This window comes from Lactuca sativa, chromosome 5 (genome assembly GCF_002870075.4).
Source record: "Lactuca sativa cultivar Salinas chromosome 5, Lsat_Salinas_v11, whole genome shotgun sequence".
Lineage (NCBI taxonomy): Eukaryota > Viridiplantae > Streptophyta > Magnoliopsida > Asterales > Asteraceae > Lactuca > Lactuca sativa.
The window spans coordinates 352439459-352460803 of NC_056627.2; the positions used below are offsets into that span (position 1 = coordinate 352439459).

Genomic DNA, 21345 nt, shown 5'->3' on the forward strand with positions numbered 1-21345 from the left:
TGTCTGCGCGGTGTAGACAAAAGAAATTGTATTGTGAGTATTACTAGTAATATTTATGAACATCGACAAAAATACCCTAAAGAAGTGAACTTTTGGTTCCTATGTTAACCGAATATGTTTAAATAGCACTTAAAATTATATATATATATATATATATATATATATATATATATATATATATATATATATATATATATATATATATATATATATGGATAAAGTGAATATACCCTTAAGGGTATATAAATTTAGGTACCCAAACACACCATAATACATCGTTTTGTTTGATATATTCATTATAATGTTCTTAAACTTCAACCTCTAACTTGATTTACTTTCAAGATTTGCGAAATTTCATTATTATCTTTCTCCTACACCACATCTTTTTGTCGAACACCTACTGCGCTTTATATATTGTAGTTGAAAATGAAAATTATGTAGAGGAAGATAAATATGTAATTTATAAAAATCATGGACATAAATCAATTTAAAAGTTAAATTACAAGAACATTGTACAATTAGAATGTATTATATGATATAAAACGACGTAGTATGGTGAGTTTGGGTACCTAACCTTATATACCCTTAAGGGTATATTCACTTTTCCCTATATGTATATATATATATATATATATATATATATATACATATATATATATATATATATATATATATATATATATATATATATATATATATATATATATATATATATATATATGGGTAAAGTGAATATATCTAACAACCTTATATAACCTTAGGTACCTAACTCCATCATACTACATCGGTTTGTATCATATTTACATTGTAATTGCCAAAGGTTCTTAAATTTCAACCTCATAACTTGATTACTTCCAAAATCTTTGGACATTCACCAATATCTTTCTTTTACATTACGTCTTTCTATCGAATACCACTTGATGGGCTTCAGATCCTACCGATACAAATGAAAGGATGTAGGAGAAATATAATGATGAATTTCCAATTTTTTTTGAAGTAAATCAAGTTTAGGGATGAAGTTTAAGAACCTTGGATGATTGCAATGAAAATTTAATGCAAAATGCGTAGTTTGATGAGGTTAGGTACCTAAGCTTATATAAGGTTGTTAGGTATATTCACTTTACCCTATATATATATATATATATATATATATATATATATATATATATATATATATATATATATATATGAAGATTCACATTTTTAATCTTGGGATGACCACTTATTTGGATATGAAAACTAATTAGTTAAGTGTTAAGGAAACAAATATTGATGACTCACTTGTTAAGTTGAAATAAGTTTGTGTATGTTTTAAACCTTAGTATTGGCCCATGTGCTCTTAATGGGAATGGGCTTGTACATTCTAAGAATTAGACTTCTTAATTCTTAAACATAAATCTTCGATTTTTTCTAATAAATGAATGTTTTTATTTTTGTTATTTGTCATACTTTCATTTAATTTTTTAAATATTATTTTTATGGTTATTTTGAATTAATTTTTTTCTATATGTCATTTTATGAGTTTTTCTATTTTATTAAATTCAACATAATATTTTAATATAATAATTGCAATAAATAGATATCAATTTCATTAATTAACTTATCTTTTAATTTCAAATTTCTCAAATTAAAGTTCATTAGTTTCTTTTGTTTATTTATTTAAATTATTTGTTTAAATTTAAAAAATAAAAAACATTTCAATTATTTTTTTATTTTCTTATAAATTCAAAGTTCTTAAATATTTTGAAATTTATATTTAATTTAATTTTTTTAAAATTAACTCATGTATTGCATGAGTCTCACAATTAGTATTTTATAAAATAATCCGATTCGGATATATTGGTAATTTGTTTAGACCCTTTGATGTTTTCATTTTAGCGTCATTTATTTTTTATTTTATTCCCTTTCACTTTTCAAAATCCAGTAAATAATCATTTGTTTCTTTATTCTTTTACCAACACAAAAAAATAAAAATCCGAATATCTCATTACTTCAAAATACAAAATTAAATAATTAGAAAAAAAACGGGGTTTAAGAAAAAAAAACAAACATAAAACAATTTACAAGAAATATTTTTTCGCAATCTCACCCCTCATATTCAAAGAAAGCTAGAGGGCGTGTCCCGAAAGATAATCGGTACTTTGCAAAAAAAAAAAATCACAGAACTTCCATTTGTTTTTTCTCTGTGCATGCTTTTTGTTTTGGCAAAATTTTCTTTTACAAATGTCAAAAGTTCAATGAAAGTCAAGTTATTCCATTCAAATGTCTCCGCATTTCCTCATTTCATCTCTTTCATTGCTGAAATCTAACATATTTGAAGAAAACCCCTTCTCCTTCCTATTTGCTTTGTCCCTACCCATTTGTTGGACATTTTCTTCTAACTCGAACTCATCGCCATCTTTTAAATCTAACCTGACAAGAGCATCCGGAGAAGCTGTATATCCACTTGATTCCGTTTTTGCTCTTTTTCTTGCTTCTTCTCCAAGTATAATGTTGGCTTCGAATTCTTTCTATTTTGGACTAGAAGATAACTCTTTCTAAGGTCATTAAACTTGAATGCCTTTCTGGTTTCCTCACAATACAAATGAAACGCCTCTTGAAGAATTTCTTCATCACCTTGATCGTTCTCCTTTGATTTTTAGGTTGTTGTACAACCCGATTATCTTTAAAACGCTCTTCGAGATTTCTCAAAACTTTGAATTTAGTTGGTGTTTAGTATGGTTATCATCACCAACACCCATTCTTCACGAAATCTTTCAGTAATGCGTAACAAAAAATGATCAATCAATTGTGCATTTCCTAGCTGTGAATTCTCCAAAATGTCAACCTAAAATTGTGTTAACACTAACTCTTCTCTCATACTCCACCCTTTTGGAATGAACTTTATTTTATATGTCGTCGATTCTTTTCCTTTGCGACATGGAAGGGTGGCGGGTGAGGGGGTTGAGTTTCCCATATAACTTCGTCATTTGATTTACCGAGGCTTTGGGTTTGAGGGTTGTAGGATGGGGTTGGTTTGGTGAAAGTTGATTGGGAAATGCACGAAGTTGTTGAAGATGTTGGGGTTAACATTTGGCACTTGCATGGGGTACTATTGTTGAACATTTTGATATTGAAATTATAGAAGGGATTGAATAAGGACATCAAGTTGGGGAAGATAAATCGGAATCGATGAATCGAAGGTGAAAATGTTTCTAGTTGGCGTGTTTGAACAGAAACAAAAGATTTTCTTCTATCATATTTTGGGGTTGTATTCTTGATATTTATTTTTGTTGTTAAAATAGATAAAATAGAGAGGAAAAGATAAAATATGGTGTGATTTTGATAGTAGAATATAAGTCATGTATATATATATATATATATATATATATATATATATATAGGGTTATAAATTGGTATATATAGTGAGAAGGTGAGAATGCTTAAGGTGATGCTAGACTCCGTTTCAATTTCTCAGTATCTATACATCTTTAACTATTAGCTTGTAAAAGATCATCCGTATTTTGTTGTGTTTGTTTGATTTAAATTTACAATGAGGATAACAAAAGAACCTAAGGTAACAAATGACTTACATTTATTATTGATGCAATTACTTGTTGTGTTTGTTTGATTTAAATTTAATTATAAGGTATGTATGTATTTTTTTGCAGGATATGGCTTTTGTGACTGATGGATAGGCTCTTGAAATTGCACTCAATTATTACCGGAAAGCATTCACATAGTTGGAAATATTATCACGGACAACTATATGATGTTGAATTACACCATCCCAAAAGGTACATGTACAACTAGCTACACTTTGTTTATTCTGTGATTGCAAATTATAGAAAAAATATATATGTCTAAAGTATCTTTACGTTTTTAACTATTAGTTATTTATGATTCAAAGCCAAAATACAGGTAATTTTCAAGTTGACTAAAAAATTTCATTTCTTCAAAAATAATTAAAAAAAAAGTTACTAAAAATTGTTCATTTTTTATTGATTAATTGTTGTTCTTGAATCACGTGCAATTCCTTTACAGTAACCTAGACAGTTAGTTACATTACATGTCCGATCGATAAAAATCACATGTAATTCACATATGAATTACATGTGATTCACATCTGAATCACATGTGATTCACATATAAATCACATGTAATTCACAAGTGAATAACATATGAATTATATGTGATTCACATATAAATCACATGCGATTCACATATAATTCACATATGAATAACATGTAATTCACAAACGAATCACATATGAATTGCATGTGATTCATATATAAATCACAGACGATTCACATATAAATCACATGTAATTTACATATGAATCACATGTAATTCACGAGTGAATCACATACGAATCACATGTGATTCACATATAAATCACATGTAATTCACATATGAATCACATGTAATTCACAAGTGAATCACATATGAATTACATGTGATTCACATATAAATCACATGTAATTCACATATGAATCACATGTAATTCACATGTAAATTATATGTAAGTCACGAGTGAATCACACATAAATTACGTCTATATGCACACATGCATTTTGTGTGAGTGTTATTTGTTTTTATTTCTTGTGAAATTCACATTTGAATAAAGATACAATCACATGTGAATATCACATTATATAATCGCATGTTAATCTTACATAATATACATATATGCATTTTTGTGAGTGTTCTTGCATTAATCATTTTTTTCTTGTAGATTTGGAAGAATTTGTGGAAAATTTTGAAGATATAAAAAGTGATAAAGTGAAGAAAATATTGAAACCTTGGTATCAAGAAATGATAACACTGTGAATCTTTGTAGCATTTTTTATTTTTATATGTTATTTTGTATCGAATAAAATACTTGTAGTATTAAGTTTATAATTCAAGAAATATGCATATATGCATTTGAAAAAATATGCATATATACACCTAAAACGTTGATTTTTTTGTTAAAAAAACTAGAGTTTTTTTTTTAAATATTCTAGTTTTTGTTTAATTTACTTATTTTTAAAAAAAATACAATTTTTTCTTGAAAAAATTGAAGTTTTTTTGAAAAAAAATGGAGTTTTTTTTTAAAAAAAAATGCATTTTTTTTGAAAAAAAAAAACTGCAGTTTTTCAATTTTTTTTAAATTTATCTTTTCTGAAAAAATAATAAAAAAAGTCTCCATTTATTTTAAAAAGAAACGAAAGTTATTTTAAAAAAATCTAAAATATGATTTATTATGTTAAATTTCTAATTTTTTTTCCAATAACACAAAAAATTGAACATTAAATGAGATTGTTAAGATAACGATCAAACCCTTAATGTGTTTATTTTGATCTAACGCTACACCTTTAGTTCTCGGGTTTTCGGATAACTATGAGTTATCAACGAATCTCACCCTATATATATATATATATATATATATATATATATATATATATATATATATATATATATATATATATATATATATATATATATATATATATCCCTATTCTAATAAAAAAATAGGTTGATTGTATTTTTGCCATGTGTCATCTTACTAGGAATCATAATTAATATCTTGTTAAATATCAATCTATTGATTATCCATTTCAAATTTCAAAATTTAAATTTCCAATCAAATTACATTAAATTAAATAACATTAAAATAAAATTAATACAGATTATACGGTTTCGTATTTATTTGAATCAACGATTATAATATTATATAACTAAAAATATCTTTTAATTAATAGTTTATTTAAAATAATTGGTTAATAATTTTGAGTTTTTACTATGTTATTTTAATTAATTTTGTAATCAAAGTTATAATATATATATATATATATATATATATATAGGTTTAGGTTCTATGGAAAACAAAAAACCCTAAAAAAAACCCTAAAAATCATAAAAATACATAAAAAAAAACCTAGAGATCACAAAACTTTTTTTTGACATTTTTTATGAAAAAATCGCAGTTTTTTATAAAAATTCGCTATTTTTTTTTATAAAAAAAAAGTTTTTTTTTCAAATTTTTTTTTCAGCGATTTTCTTTAAAAAGCTGCGATTTTTTTCTTAAAAAATGTCAAAAAAAAGTTTTGTGATCTCTAGGTATTTTTTTATGCATTTTTATGATTTTTAGGGTTTTTTTGTTTTTCAAATAACCTTTCCCTATATATATATATATATATATATATATATATATATATATATATATATATATATATATATATGTGTGTGTGTGTGTGTGTGTGTGTGTGTTTTCGTATTAACAAAAGCAATCTGGATTTTTCTCGCAAATGCTTTTAGTATTAGCACATTTAGTCATAGGCGTCTTTGAGGGTGTACGAGGTGGGCGACCGCACAAAGCCTACGTCATGGAGGGGCCCCAATTTTTACATATGATTGATAATCGTACACTAGTAATCCAGGTCCGGAAACAAAATTGATTCAAGGGTATCGTCACCAGGAGAAAGTCAGTTCACCCTTTGATTCTCGTTAATCTAAGTCGGAAGTCCCTATGACGTTACTCCTCCTCTTGAACACGCTAATTAAGTCATTGAGGGTATGTGTGTTTGATTGTTGATTAACTGATTGTTTCAAAATCAGTGAGCGCCATCTGATTCGAAGGTCAAATTTGTAAGTTTCAAGATCTAATAAGATCACTCAATTTTATATTAGTGATTAATTAATTGTTTCAATTTCAAAAATTATAATCGATTTTCTTATAAATATGATTCTCACTTGTTGTGCTTCAAAATTAGAATTGACCTACTTATGTTGTTTCTTGTGTTTTTGATTGTTTTAATTTCAATCGATGACGTCTTTTAAAACAAGATTTGAACAATAAAATAAATATGAAAGAATTTTGATTTTGCTTCCAAAAACTTGAAGGGATTTGATGACAAATATATTAACTTGTGTTGTATCCGTCTTGAAGTTGCACTCAAATATGGCGAGCAATCAGATGTTGACGTCAATGAACTTAATCTGAAGTTATATCTGGTTGACGAGTTCTTACCAAGTGAAACCACTAATCCACCGATGTTTTAAAATATATGAAGAAGTCAATTGTTTTCCCGATGCATATAGAGTTTTGCTGACTATTCTATTAGTTGTTGCGTCTGTAGAAACAAGCTTCTTAAAATTGAAGTTGTTAAATTCGTACTTACGGTCAACAATTTCACAAGAACGACTTAATGACTAGGAAATGATAGATTTTGAGAACAATATATTTGGTAGATATTGAAAACAATATTTTGGAGAGTATTTATTATGACAAGTTGGCGAACAACTTCGATTCTAAAAATGCTATTAGAGCATTGCGATTAATGTAACTATGTAAGATTATATACTATGTTATCATTTTTTTTCTAAAAATAATCGACTTATCATAGTATTAATGAATTTTGCTTATATATATAAAAAATTATGTTTAAGGGCCCAACTTTATTTTCCGAACAGGGCCCTTAAAATCAACGGGATGCCCTTGCATTTAGTTCCTATACATTTATAATTTATAGAAAATGTCCCTATGAGTTTTTTCACAAAAGCAATCCCTATGATTAATATTTTTGTATGTTGGAAGGTTTGGCCATTATGTAGATAAAAAATTATAAAAACTAGCCCTATTATTTACAGAAAAGGTCATTGTGTATTTTTACAGAAACGATTCATATGTTTAAAAAACACTACAACATTCGGACCTTATAGCGACAAAGAATTCGGACCCTATCCAGACAACATATTGTCGGTATAGGCTTTGCCGACGACATGTTGTCGGCAAAGAGTCGTCGGCATAAACATGTCGGCATAGGTCCATTATGTCGTCGACATAGCTCCACCTATTGCGACGACTCGTTGTCGGTACAACTTTTGTCAACCATATTTTCGGAAAAAAAGAATAAAGTTTTATTAATAACCTGTGGCGACGACTTGTCGTCGGGACACCTATAGTGATGACCTGTCGTCGCAAAAGGTCTAAGCTATTGTAATGACTTGTCGTCGGTATAGGTTTTCCACAGTTGTCGATTACGGATTTTGTACGTTACCATTCCTGCATTTTTAACAAATCCAAAAAACATTGCAACATATATTAATTGAAATACATTAACTAGGTACCATTGTTCAAATTCAAAACATCAAATTCAAGTTTAATATTACAATAAGTAGCTAACTAACATTGTTCAAAATACTAAAAAACATCAACCATCATTGTCATAATCATCTTCTCCTTCTTCTTCTCCTCCTCCTTCTTCTTCTTCTCCTTCTTCTTCCATCCTTTTAGCAAATTGTTGATAGGTACTTGCTTGTGTGTTATAGTTGAATAGAAAGTTAGGAAATGTTGGTGGTTGGAAGTTCGGGATACATGCCACCAATGATGCATTATATTGTTCCAAATATTCTTGCTTTTTTTGTGCATCAAATTGGGATTGAGATTGAGGTTGAGATTGGGACGATTTGGAACTGGAAGTTGGTTCATTTGGAATTAAACCGAAGTTGGTGGTTGGTCTCCTACCCACCCTGCGAGCATGTCTACATCTCGTCCCAAGAGCACATTCTAAACATTCTTCCTCATTTACTTGTCTGCCTTCCCCAACCTCGTTTTGCATTTTCTCATATTTCTCTTGAATTTTCTCCTAAAATAAAGAAATCAATTAACATACATTAATTTAAACAAACAACTAAACTTAAACATTAAAATAATAATAATATTCCTTAAACAAGAAACTATAATTAATGATAATATATTTAAATAACACATTCATTTCGTTTATCACTTACCCAATCTTCTTCTGCTTGACTTGTACACCAACCGAACCTTCTTTGTAGCGCATTTGTCTCCAACCCTCAATATTCCCCGGCTAAATTCCCAATTTATCCTATAATAAGTGAAAAAACAATAAATATATTTGTACAAATGTTAATAGCAATTTTAAATAATACTAATGTATTTTATTACCTCTAAATAACGTCATTGAGCATAGGATCTACATCCGTGAGCACTTGTGTACGGAAGTTTCGACCTAGTAATTTTATTTTTGACCGATGTACGTCTATATTCATCGGTCAAAAACAACAAATCAATCATATCGTTCCAAGCTTCGACGGTCCAATCAGGCGGTGGATATCTTCTTGCCCTTCCACATTATGATATTCACCAACTCTATCAAAATATTTTTTTTATCTGATACTTGCGTTCTCGATAAGCTCTTTGCATATTTGCTTGGATACCCACTCGAAGGGGTTCCCACAAGTTTGTGCCCCGAAACCTATTAATATCAAAATAAGTCTGCAAAAGGAAAAACATATTTGATTATTAAAAAATATTTAATAAGTGTAAAATTAAATACATATAAAATATATTGTATACTTACCTCTAGCTCGGGATATAAATCATCTTTGTACTTGGTAGGAACACGACGCCAAGTATGATAATGCAACGGTACCTGTGATCCCACCAGATTTGAGATCAGTCTGACAAACATTTGCCCGTTGTCCCCTATAAATCGATACGCTCGCCCAGAGATATCAATACTCAAATCCAAAGGCCTACACTTGTTTTTTTTCATACTCATCATACAAATTTAAGTTTCTCCCTTTGCCACGCACATTCACATTCACATTCTTCGCTTGTGCTATATTTACATATACAATTGGAAATCTAGAAATTTAAAGCTTTAATATATCTAATACTTAAAAATTTCATATAACTTACAAGATTGGCAACCCAATGGTACACCGCGTGCGACCCCATGTGGAGATATATCCTCACCGTCTCCTCCGTGTCCCCTCGCGACTTCTGCCATCTGTTTAACAACTATTATAAACATTCAGAAAATATAATAAAGCTACAAATAAGCAACATTTCAAAATTTAACAAATATTATAAGCAATCAGGATATATAATAACAATAACATACCGTCAATCAGATTCATCACTAGAACAATATACATGTACAACATCATCATCACTGTCATAGTTTTCATTATTTATTTCTTCATCTGAAGAGTACGTATCATCATCGTCATTGTCATCGTTAATGAAATTGTCATCATTTATAGTAGGAGCAACATTCCTCTTAGCAACCACACTTGATTCACCAACTTCACCTAAAATCGTCTGCGTAGGCAAGGTGCCTAAGTCGACAACCAAGGAAAAATCAGTTGATTGAGTGTTGTTCACGACATCTATCTCATTCACAATACTGATACTTGGATGATTCCAAAGTTTTCGATGACGAACCTCTTCCACAACTCTCTAGTTATTGTTTTGAGTGGGATCTTAGAGATAAACTACTTGTTCAGCTTGTGTGGCTAAGATGTATTGTTGATCATCATACCACGTTTTACCGACATACCATTCATGACTGGTATCGATAAGAATCATATTATTTATAGTCTTTAAACGTCCATTACGTAATGACGCATGGAACCATTTACCATGAAAGAGTACAACTGATTTATCATATAAATAATGCAACTCTATGATCTCCTCTAATTGACCATAGAATGGTGTACTATCTTCTCCGAATGTAACAACACCACTATTTTGAGTAGTGTGTCGGAGATCACGGCTATTCACGACAAATCGGATACCATTTACTATGCACGCAGTGTAAGAATATGCACGCAACGGACCATATGCCAACGCCTTTAATTCGTCAGTACAGTCTGAAGGCATATCTTTTTGGAGACAACAAATTTGTAAGGAAATATAAGATTGTATGTTTAAGTAATAAATTAGTTTTATATTATAAATATATAACATATTTACCTTTTCTTTGAACCAAGAAGTAAATTCCGTTTTGTATTCACTTTCAAGCAATTCTGATTTGAATTCACTGAATATGGGACAAAACAATTAGAATAGTTAAAACACTATCGAAAAGGTATTTAATAGATCAGAAACTTACGATTTGTAGCTTCTCGTCTCATCTTCATAGCAATTGCTTAGTACAAACCAATGCAATGATTTTTTGGCCTCTTTACAAAGTTCAACGATTTTCTTTGCCGACATTATTCGACATTGTGATGAGAACATTGCCTTTTTGGATGGCCGGGATCATCATTTTTATCAGCACGGTTGAATTTAGTTTGCATACCCTCAAGATACATAGAGCAGAATGTCGAAGCTTCGTCTGCAACATAACGCTCTGCTATTGAACCTTCTGGTTTGGCTTTGTTTCTGACATAATTTTTAGGTTTTTTCATATATCTTTCAAAAGGATACATCCATCTTTAGGAGTTATTGGACAAAGGTTTCATTAGACCTAGTTCATCACCCTGGGGAGCTCCAGTGTTATTCGTGAAGAAGAAAGATAGAAGTATGAGAATGTACATCGATTACAGAGAGCTGAACAAGGCAACAATAAAGAATAGATATCCGTTGCCGAGGATTGATGACCTGTTCGATCAACTACAAGGTTCAAGTTATTTTTCAAAGATCGACCTGGGGTCAGGATATCATCAGCTGAAAGTAAGAGAGCAAGATATAGAGAAGACTGCATTCAGAACACGATATGGACACTACGAGTTTTTGGTTATGTCGTTTGGACTAACCAATGCTCCAACAATATTCATGGATTTAATGAACAGACACTTGCGAGAAGTGGTGGAAGTTTTGAAGAAGGAGAAGCTGTATGCTAAGTTCTCCAAATGTGATTTTTGGATTCGAGAAGTCCAATTCTTGGGTCATGTGGTCAAACAAGAAGGGATAATGGTTGATCCAGCAAATATTGAAGCTGTGATGAAGTGGGAACAACCAAAAAGTCCCACAGAGTTCCGAAGCTTTTTGGGATTAGCTGGATATTACCGAAGGTTTATCCAAGGCTTTTCTTCGATCGCTACTCCATTAACAGCTTTGACTCACAAAGGAGCTGCTTATGCTTGAAGTGATAAGCATATAGAAGCATTCGAGTTGCTAAAGAAGAGGCTATGTGAGGCACCGATTTTATCTCTACCCGATGGAGTTGAAGACTTCGCTGTTTATAGCGATGCGTCTGGGGTTGGATTGGGCTGTGCTTTGACCCAGAGATAAGGTGATCGCGTATGCATCTCGACCTGAATGAGCATGAAAGGAACTACCCCACTCATGATTTGGAGTTGACAGTGGTAGTTTTCGCTCTAAAGATATGGAGGCATTACCTCTATGGCACGAAGTGCAAACTTTTCACTGATCATAAGAGTCTCCAATATCTCTTTAGTCAGAAAGAATTGAATATGAGGCAGCGATGCTGGCTAGAGTTACTTAAGGACTATGACTGTGAGATACTTTACCATCCTGATAAAGCAAACGTTGTCGCTGATGCTCTCAGTCGGAAAGTCAATCTTGAGAGAAAAAGGCCAAGAGCGTTGAGAATATAAGTTGTCTCGACCATTGTGGAAAGTATAAAGAAAGCTCAAGAGGAAGCTTCTGAAAAGAATGACTGGAAGGAGGAACGTTTGGTCAAAATGTTGGTGTTTGATACAAATGGTCATGGACTGAAGGTATTCCAAGATCGAATTTGGGTGCCTAAGTCAGGAGGAATAAAAGATCTTTTGATGGAAGAAGCTCACAAAACCATCTACTCAATTCATCCCGATAGCACTAAAATATATAGGGATCTAAAACCCTATTACTGGGGGCCGACAATGAAGCTTGATATTGCAAAGTACTTGACGGAGTGTGTGACATGTGTGTGGTTCAAGGCACAACATCAGAAAGCATACGGGAGTTTAGAACCTTTACCTGTGCCTATGGGTAAATGGGAAGACATTGCTATGGATTTTGTCACTAAACTGCCTAGAACAAAGAACGGTCACGACATGATTTGGGTGGTCGTTAATCGCTTCACTAATAGTGCGCATTTCATAACATCCAATGAGAAATGGTCTATGGATAAAATTGCGAATTCTTATGTGAAGGAAATTATGAGGCTTCACGGTGTTCTACTAACGATTGTGTCAGATCGTGACAGCCGTTTCACCTCACGATTTTGGAGAAGTCTACAAGAGGAATTGGGTACCAAGTTGTGTTTGAGTACAACTTACCATCCACAGACTGATGGGCAGAGCGAACGAACGATACAAACGCTTGAAGATATGCTGAGAGCATGTACCCTGGAATTCCATGGTAAATGGGATGAACATTTACCTTTGGTAGAATTCACCTACAATAATAGTTTCCACTCGAGCATAAAGATGGAACCTTATCAAGCTTTGTACAGACAGAAGTGTCGTATGCCGTCTTGTTGGCTTGAGGCTGGAGAAAATCAGTTTATGGGACCCGAGATGGTCCATCAAACCGCTGAAAAGTTGAAAATAATCAGAGAAATAATGTTATCCGCTCAGGATCGTCAAAAGAGCTATGCTGACAAGAAGTGAAGACCGATGACTTTTGAAGTTAGAGATTCGGTTTTGCTTAAAGTCTCGTCGTGGAAGGGACTTATAAGATTTGGTAAAAGGGGAAAGTCAAGTCCAAGGTTTATCAGATCGTTTAAAGTTCTCCAGAGGATTAGGAACCAAGCTTACAAGCTTGAACTACCAGAAGAACTGAATGTGATTCATAACACTTTTCATGTGTGTTATTTGAGGAAGTTCACAAGAGAAGTTCCCGACATAATTCCAATTTCTGAATTAAGATTGGATGAGAACAAGAGGTTGATTGAAGATCCTGAGGCAATCATTGACTGAAAGACTAAGAACTTACGACGCAAGATGGTTGAATTAGTGCTTGTCCATTGGAAACATACGAATGGCAAATCTCACATGGGAAACGGAGAGTGACATGTTGAGTCGCTATCCGCATTTGTTTGTTGATGTGTGATTTTGGGGACGGAATCATCCTAAGGGGGAGAGAATTGTAACACCCGCTTTTCCAGGCTAGGCATTATTGTTGATTTAATAGTCTAGGTTAACATTTGTAGCTCTTTTTGAAGTAATAAAGATGAATTATTTGAGTATTATGTGAATTATGTGCTTATTTAATTGTTTATAAAGATATAATTAAATTAAGGATAAAATAAGCGTCAAAATTTAAGTGGGAGATAAACCTGATATTTTTACATAAAGTTTTAGTGGCCGAAACAAGGATTCCGGAGATATAACGAACTCCGAAATCCGAGTTATAACAAATAAGTTATGATCTATCGAAGTTTCGCGACAGAACCGACACGATGCTGAATGACGTAAAATATGAATTTACGATAGAGCGATATTTAGCCTTAATGATCTAAACGAGAGTCGTATGAGAGCTCACGAGGTGAGCATTAGTGGCTCACGATTATGAGGAAATTATGATTTTTCGAAGTTTCGACTTTATGACCGAGAGCGTGCATAAAAAGAACACCCAAATCTGACTTCGTATGAGGAAATTATGATTTTTCGAAGTTTCGACTTAGCAGTATGCAGCCCGAATACTCAATTTGAGATCGAGCGGTTTCTAGCCAATATAATCTAAACGAGAATCGAAGATCTCATCAATGGTAGCGCAACGGTAAAAAGACAGACGAAAACGGATGTCGGATGCAGAAGTTACGAATTTATAACGGAGTTTTTCTGTCCCGGCCTACTAAAAATAATATAATAAAAATAAATTTAAAATTAGCCAACGGAGTCTAAACGAGAGTTGTAGAGCATAATCTCACCTACATGTGGATATAAAGAACGTCGAAAACTGGGCTCGTATGCAAAAGATATGAATTTCTGAAGTTCGGGGCGTGAACCCTAAGGCTGTGTGAGAGCTCACGAGGTGAGCATTAGTGGCTCACGAGGTGAGCAGATGGTGGACGTCTTCCAGGGTAAGTGGCCATGACGAACGCAATGACATATCGAGCTCACGAGGTGAGCATATGTGGCTCACGAGGTGAGCCTAGCATTTTTGCCCTATAAATAGAATTCAAGGGGCAGTCGAGTTTGGTTGCTCATATCTTACTCTCCCACTCCTGATACTCTCTCTAAGCCCTATTTTATACCCCTGAAGCCCCAGTATCATTCCGAAACCCGAAGCAAGTCCCGAAGCCCGAATATCCTGAGAAGAAAAGAGTTTCCGAGCCGAAGCTTTGCCCACGAGAAGCCTGTTTTTTTGTGAAGATGTCCTACTGAAGAATACTACTTGTACAAGCCGTAGTGCTGTCCGATCATCTTCTGATCAAGTGAGTGCATAGTCCCTTTCATATACATGATTTAATACAAGTATCGATTGAATGTATTAGGTATATGTTTGGTGTGAGTGTATATTCCTTTTCTTTTAACACATAGTTATAAAGTATCTCCTAGTGAATACGTGCTATGTGTATATAGATATATATTATCTGTTACTTGGAATGAATCTGTATATTTGGAATGAGTATTAAATGAATATCTTATCAGTTTTTAAGTTGCATATGTATGCATATGTATATTGTCATCTACAAAATGTTGGGTAGAACTTGGGTAGATAGTTGTTGTGTGATAAACTGATGAGAGGCCTTGATGTTGTTAATCTAGCCATCTAGCGGAGTATGAATGATGACCACAGACTCTTTCTAGACTGTCCAGTGGAACGCTAACAGGTTCATAACCTGTAGGTGTTGTGAACGATGTGTTCATCGGTGTACTTTATCCCCCTCATGGTTGCCTTTAGGACATCTATTGTTGAGGAAACCCCTTGCAGTAATGTCTGTCCCGATGGAAAATCCTAGATTAGGTCCCTTGAGATAGATGTTGTTTCAGGGACGTAAAGTGAGGATAACGCGAATGGGTAATTGGGTTATTGTTGGTTAGTGAAATTAAATATAATTATTTATTGTGGGTTGAAAACCCTATATGCTCACCAGGCTCCCAAGCCTGACCCACTCAGTTTTATTTGTATTACAGGAAGTGGTGCGAGGGAATAAGATGGATGAATCATCATGTTATTTTGTTTATAAGCATGTAATTGTATATAACTGTTGTATGGCTTGTAATTTGTCGTTTATGCTTTTTGGTCTGTATCGGAACATGACATCCCGAGTTTTGATAAATATTATTTTATCATATTTTGATTTTGGGAACAAATTCCGCAACTCTTTTAAATCAATGGATTTACTCTAAAATTATTTTAAAAGCATAAATTAAAATGGTCTTTTATGGCCATGATTTTGGGGATGTCACAACATCCATCGAAGTCTTGGAGTCAAAGGAAAGTACCGCAACACTTTTTGTGGTACTCGCTTCCCCTCTATGGTTGTGTCCACCCATCTACTCTCGTTACAAATCGGGCAAAATTGCGTGGAATCATTCTCCTTACAAAACAAAGCACAATCATATTTGCAAGCATGGATGGACTCGTATCCTAACCCTATCTTTCTCAACTTTTTCTTAGCTTCATAATATGAAGTTGGAATCTTGTTTTTCGGGAAAGCAACTCTACAAGTTGGTCAAGTGAACTATGTGTCTATTTATTAATCACTTTAATATGCAACAACTTCGCCAAAAAGTTTAAAGAAGACATATCACAATCAGGGTATAACTCGGTATTGAGCTCCTCAAACAAAGCATCAAATTCTGGGTACATGCCTCGTCCTTCATCTTCTATATTTTCTTCATTTGTATTTTGTCCCGCCATAACATCATCAATTACATCAAACATCTCATTAGTTGTTGGAATTTTTATTGGAGTCGAATTGTAGCCCAAATCCGAAACAGGACACTTCTCACCGTGATAAATTCATATAATATACGATTTTAGAAACCCATGGTCATGTATGTGGGCATAAACCGTACTCAACAACTGTCGATACATATTCACACACTTTACGCACAGACAACGCACTTTGTCTTCAGAGTCAACATGTTTCCTAGCAATCTCCATAAAGTTTTTTATACCTTCCAAGAATTTTGGGGACGTTCGATTTTCACGAATTCAACTCTTATCGATCGTCATTACTGTTTCATTATTAAAAATTACATTGTATACATAGTTAAATTGTATTTTGGCTATATGTGAATGTGTATTGCATGACTTTTTGTTTAAGAAAAAAAAACGAATATAATGGATAGAGTATTCACAAGTATATAAAGAAATATATACCCTAGAAGTAGAAATCTAACGAAATTGATAGAGTATTCATTTCGGTAGGCTTCTAAACCCATAATGAGTCAATTTAATTTTATAGCAATGTACCTTTATTAGTTTGTTTAAAGTATATATACATCTTATTTTTTTTCAATTACAACATTGTACTTTTAATATTATTTTGTTTTTTTTTTGTTTTGTTATAGCACCGTACTTTTAATAGCAACGTAGTTTTATTATTTTGTTTTATTTTATAACTATCAAATAGAAATGAAAATAAAATACTTTAATAAACAAGCCAAAAAAAGTATGTCGCTATTAAAAACCTTTGTAGTTTAAATATTTTTTACTTAGTAAACTTTATTCTCAATAAATGTACTTTTATTTGTTTAAACATTTTTATATGTTATTTTATGTTGCTATTTGTAACGTTTGTTCTTAATGACAAACATTTTAACTTAAAAATTAAACACTTTATCACTTCATTCACTCAAGCTAATAAACTAAGCGAATAGCACAACATACATATTTTACATTTTATACATAAAATTTCAAATCAACCTACACAAAGATCACAATCTTACATATTTCACAATCATACAAAATTTCGATTTCATATAAACCTAAACAAGTAAATTAACATTGTATACATATAATTTCAATTTCATATCTACCTAAACAAATTTGAATTTCATATAATACTTTAATCACAATTTCAATTTTATATAACATTAACCAAGTAAGTTAACACTTTATACATACAATTCGTATAAACCTAAACAACAAACAATATACATATACCAAACAAACAACACAATATCAAACAAACAACACAATTCTATAATCAAAGGAGGATCAATTTCAATTTCATGAAAACTTATATATATATATATATATATATATATATATATATATATATATATATATAATTTCAATTTCAAAAAAAAATTAGAAAAATAAAAAACTAACCTGTGTTTCGTTTTCTTGCTGTGATGGACGGACTAGGCTAGTCAAAGTCGATGGTAATCCTCCGTTGGTGGCTGGTGGCCACAGGAAATAAATAAAATCAGAAAAAAAAAATGAACAAGGTTGAAAAACCCACCAGTGAACAACTTCGGTGGTGGCTGGAACGGGGTCGCCAATGAACAACTCGTCGGTGGGAAGCTTGAGATAGGAAAACGGGCGATGGTGCTTTACCACTGGTGAACTACTCTATACAACAAAAAACCCCCAAATTTGTGGTAAAAATCATTATCAAACAACAATAAAAAAAACGAAATAGGAGTAGAAAAAACCTTACCTGGGGTTAATTGCCGGTGATGGGAGTTGAAATGTGATTTTCGTCGGAGGAGTGAAGTAACTACGTCGTTGTGTGCAAATGAAGGAAGTCTGCGTCTTTTTTAGGGTAACTCCCTATGCCGACGACATGTCGTCGGTATAGGGTCCGTTATAAACAATGATGTTTCGTCTTTTGCTGAAACAAAAAAAAAAAAATATATATATATATATATATATATATATATATATATATATATATATATATATATATATATATATATATATATATATATATATATATATATAAATTAAAAAACCTGTGCCGACGACTAGTCGTCGGGATAGCCGTACATAAAACTACATTGTTCTGTTTTTTTTGGCACATGGAATAAAAATAAATGGAAAATAGATTTTTTGATACCTATCCCGACGACGTGTTGTCGGTACAGATTTTCAGAATACCGCGAACATTTTCGTCATTCCCGCCATACTTGTAGCGACGACATGTCGTCGGCACATATATCGTGGTCAAAGGAAATTGGTCAAATGTTGCAAAATATATGGCGACGACAAGTCGTCGGGATAGAGAGACCTGTAGCGATGACGTTCGTCGCCGGCTTAGGTGTCGTCGGCATAGCTCAGTATCCTTGAAGTAAAATTACAAAAAATGTCCGTAAAGTTTTGCCACAAAAAGTTTCAACACTTTGTCACTTTCGGTCCCTCCTCAACTTTCTATCACATTAGTTTGTGGAGTTGGCACTTTTGGTCCTTTGGCATTGATATTCTTTACTACTAGCCATAAAGGTTTCAAGGGTTTGCCACTTTTGATCGCTGACACTTACCAAATGTGACGCATCAAGTTCTTACCACATTACTTTATGGAATTGGCGTTTTTAGTCCACACCTTTGCTATTTTACTATACAACCTTACTTTCTGAAAATATATATATATATATATATATATATATATATATATATATATATATATATATATATATATATATATATATATATATATATATATAAAATAGAAAAAAATAAAAAATAAAAAATAAAATAAAGAAACACCAAAATATATAAACATGAAAAAAAAATCAAACCGTCATAAAGATCATCATCAAAATAAAATCTAAACAACCAATTCACATTTTTTTTTGTCTAGTCTAACTACAAAAAAATTTATATTTTGATAGATTTATTGTAGTACAAAAATTGTACATATATATTTGACCTCTTTTACATAAAAAAAAATGAAACGGTAAAGCTCACTCACACCACACACTCAATGACAATGACAACGTAAGAAAGCCAAGATCCACTTAACAAGAGCGTGACAACTTCAATCCAAAATTATTATCAATATATTTTAGCAGCATATTATTATGGTTGTGAAAATCTATTTCGCTTATGAAAATCTATTTCATTTACTTTTGTCCCACTTATATACACCTTTTTGATGTATAATCCCTTAATCGTAAAAAAAAATAAAAAAATAATAAAACTACAATCCTACGTAGGAACACAAAACCAAAAAAGCCCCCCCAAAAAAAACCGACCCCAGGCGAAACCGGATTTGTTTTCCTAGTTACCATAGATATTCAAACACACTTAAATAGTATATACAAAATTAATTACAAAAGTAAAACCATGTGCATCACTCATATATGTTACAAATTCAACCTTTTACATGAAAAAGTAGACTTACTTTTAAACAATCCTCATATATCTTCTTCATCAAAGTGTAAGCATCCTAATACACTGATTCAGTTTTATATATATATATATATATATATATATATATATATATATATATATATATATATATATATATATATATATATATATATATATATATATATATATATATATATATATATATATATATATATATATATATATTGCGCATATTCAAGTGGCAGTGTACAGATCCACAAGGGTTTGCATGACGTCTACCTGTGCAGCAAGACATTTTATGTAATCAGCAGTTTCATCCACCAAACACCATGAATCCATGCTTCCAGCACCAGGAACCAATTTTCTGAGCTTCGATTCCTGACCTGAATACTTAAATGGATTAAAATAGACCTCGTCTCTTTCAGGGTTAGGGTTTCTTCTCTTTATAGACACCTTTGCATGGTGACGATGATGAAGATTAGTCATGATTCTATGCTCAGCCCGCTTTCTATTACTTCGCAATAACTCCTGGTTTCGTGGTCGGTTTTTGATCTTGGATAAAACGGCACGGCTCCATGCTCTTCTTGATCCAACGACAGACGCCATAGCTTTATACGCTGCGATTTTGACACGACCAGATTTGCGACGCATCTGGTTATCATGAGCAGATCCTTTTTGGTTCTTTAGGTTGTTTAGAGCTCGAACAAATCGACGCGCAAACTGGCTCTTGAGATAGGTAGGGTTTATAGATGTGGGTTGTTGAGATGATGACATGATGGGGATGAATAATGGATCTTGAAATAGGGTTTCTGAAAAAGAGTAAATTTGGGGATGACAGATCGTGTTTCTGACACAAAGGGGTCCTCAAAAAAACTGAACTCCGAGTCTTCGTCAAAGAGAGGGAGAGATGTGCTTGAGACGAGCAAACGTGTGAAGAGATAAAAAGAGACTTGAAAATGGGATGTGAAAAAGAGAATACATCGGAATATATATATATATATATATATATATATATATATATATATATATATATATATATATATATATATATATATATATATATATATATATATATATATATATATATATATATATATATATATATATATATATATATATATATATATATATATATATATATATATAGGTTCATGTGAGACGGTCTAATTTTGTGAGACCGTGAAACGCATTTTTTTATTTTTTTATTTATTTTTTGTTTTTTTAGTTAATTCAAGTTCCGAAAATAATATTAAAAATTTTTTTTTTTGGATTTTTTTATTTACTTTGCATTTTATAATTATTTTTTATAATATGTACAGTGTAATAATAATCTATAAGAATATTTCACGTATTTTTCACAAAACAACGAGATTTTTTTTATTTATTTTTTATTTTTTAGTTATTTC

The 21345-nt window shown here is 31.7% G+C and overlaps 1 protein-coding gene and 2 long non-coding RNA genes across 3 annotated transcripts; 1 reads left to right on the forward strand and 2 right to left on the reverse strand.

Moving 5' to 3' along the window:
* The first annotated feature begins 1749 nt into the window (after positions 1-1749).
* Positions 1750-4935, forward strand: LOC122194541 (uncharacterized). The gene is made up of 2 exons (XR_006183757.2): positions 1750-3776; positions 4715-4935. It is a non-coding gene; the product is annotated as an uncharacterized LOC122194541 (long non-coding RNA).
* Positions 4936-17918: 12983 nt separating this feature from the next.
* LOC122198171 (uncharacterized) lies at positions 17919-19200 on the reverse strand. The gene is made up of 3 exons (XR_006192059.2): positions 18687-19200; positions 18288-18461; positions 17919-18199 (listed from the first exon to the last, which is right to left on the reverse strand). It is a non-coding gene; the product is annotated as an uncharacterized LOC122198171 (long non-coding RNA).
* A 969-nt stretch (positions 19201-20169) lies between these two features.
* Positions 20170-20907, reverse strand: LOC111900668 (transcription factor IBH1). Its single transcript, XM_023896549.3, has one exon. The coding sequence runs from the start codon at positions 20711-20713 to the stop codon at positions 20174-20176; it is 540 nt and encodes a 179-aa protein (XP_023752317.1). The 5' UTR covers positions 20714-20907; the 3' UTR covers positions 20170-20173.
* Positions 20908-21345: the final 438 nt, after the last annotated feature.

Coding starts and splice junctions, on each gene's coding strand:
- LOC111900668 (XM_023896549.3), bottom strand. CDS start 20,713: ATGTCATCATCTCAACAACCCACATCTATAAACCCTACCTATCTCAAG.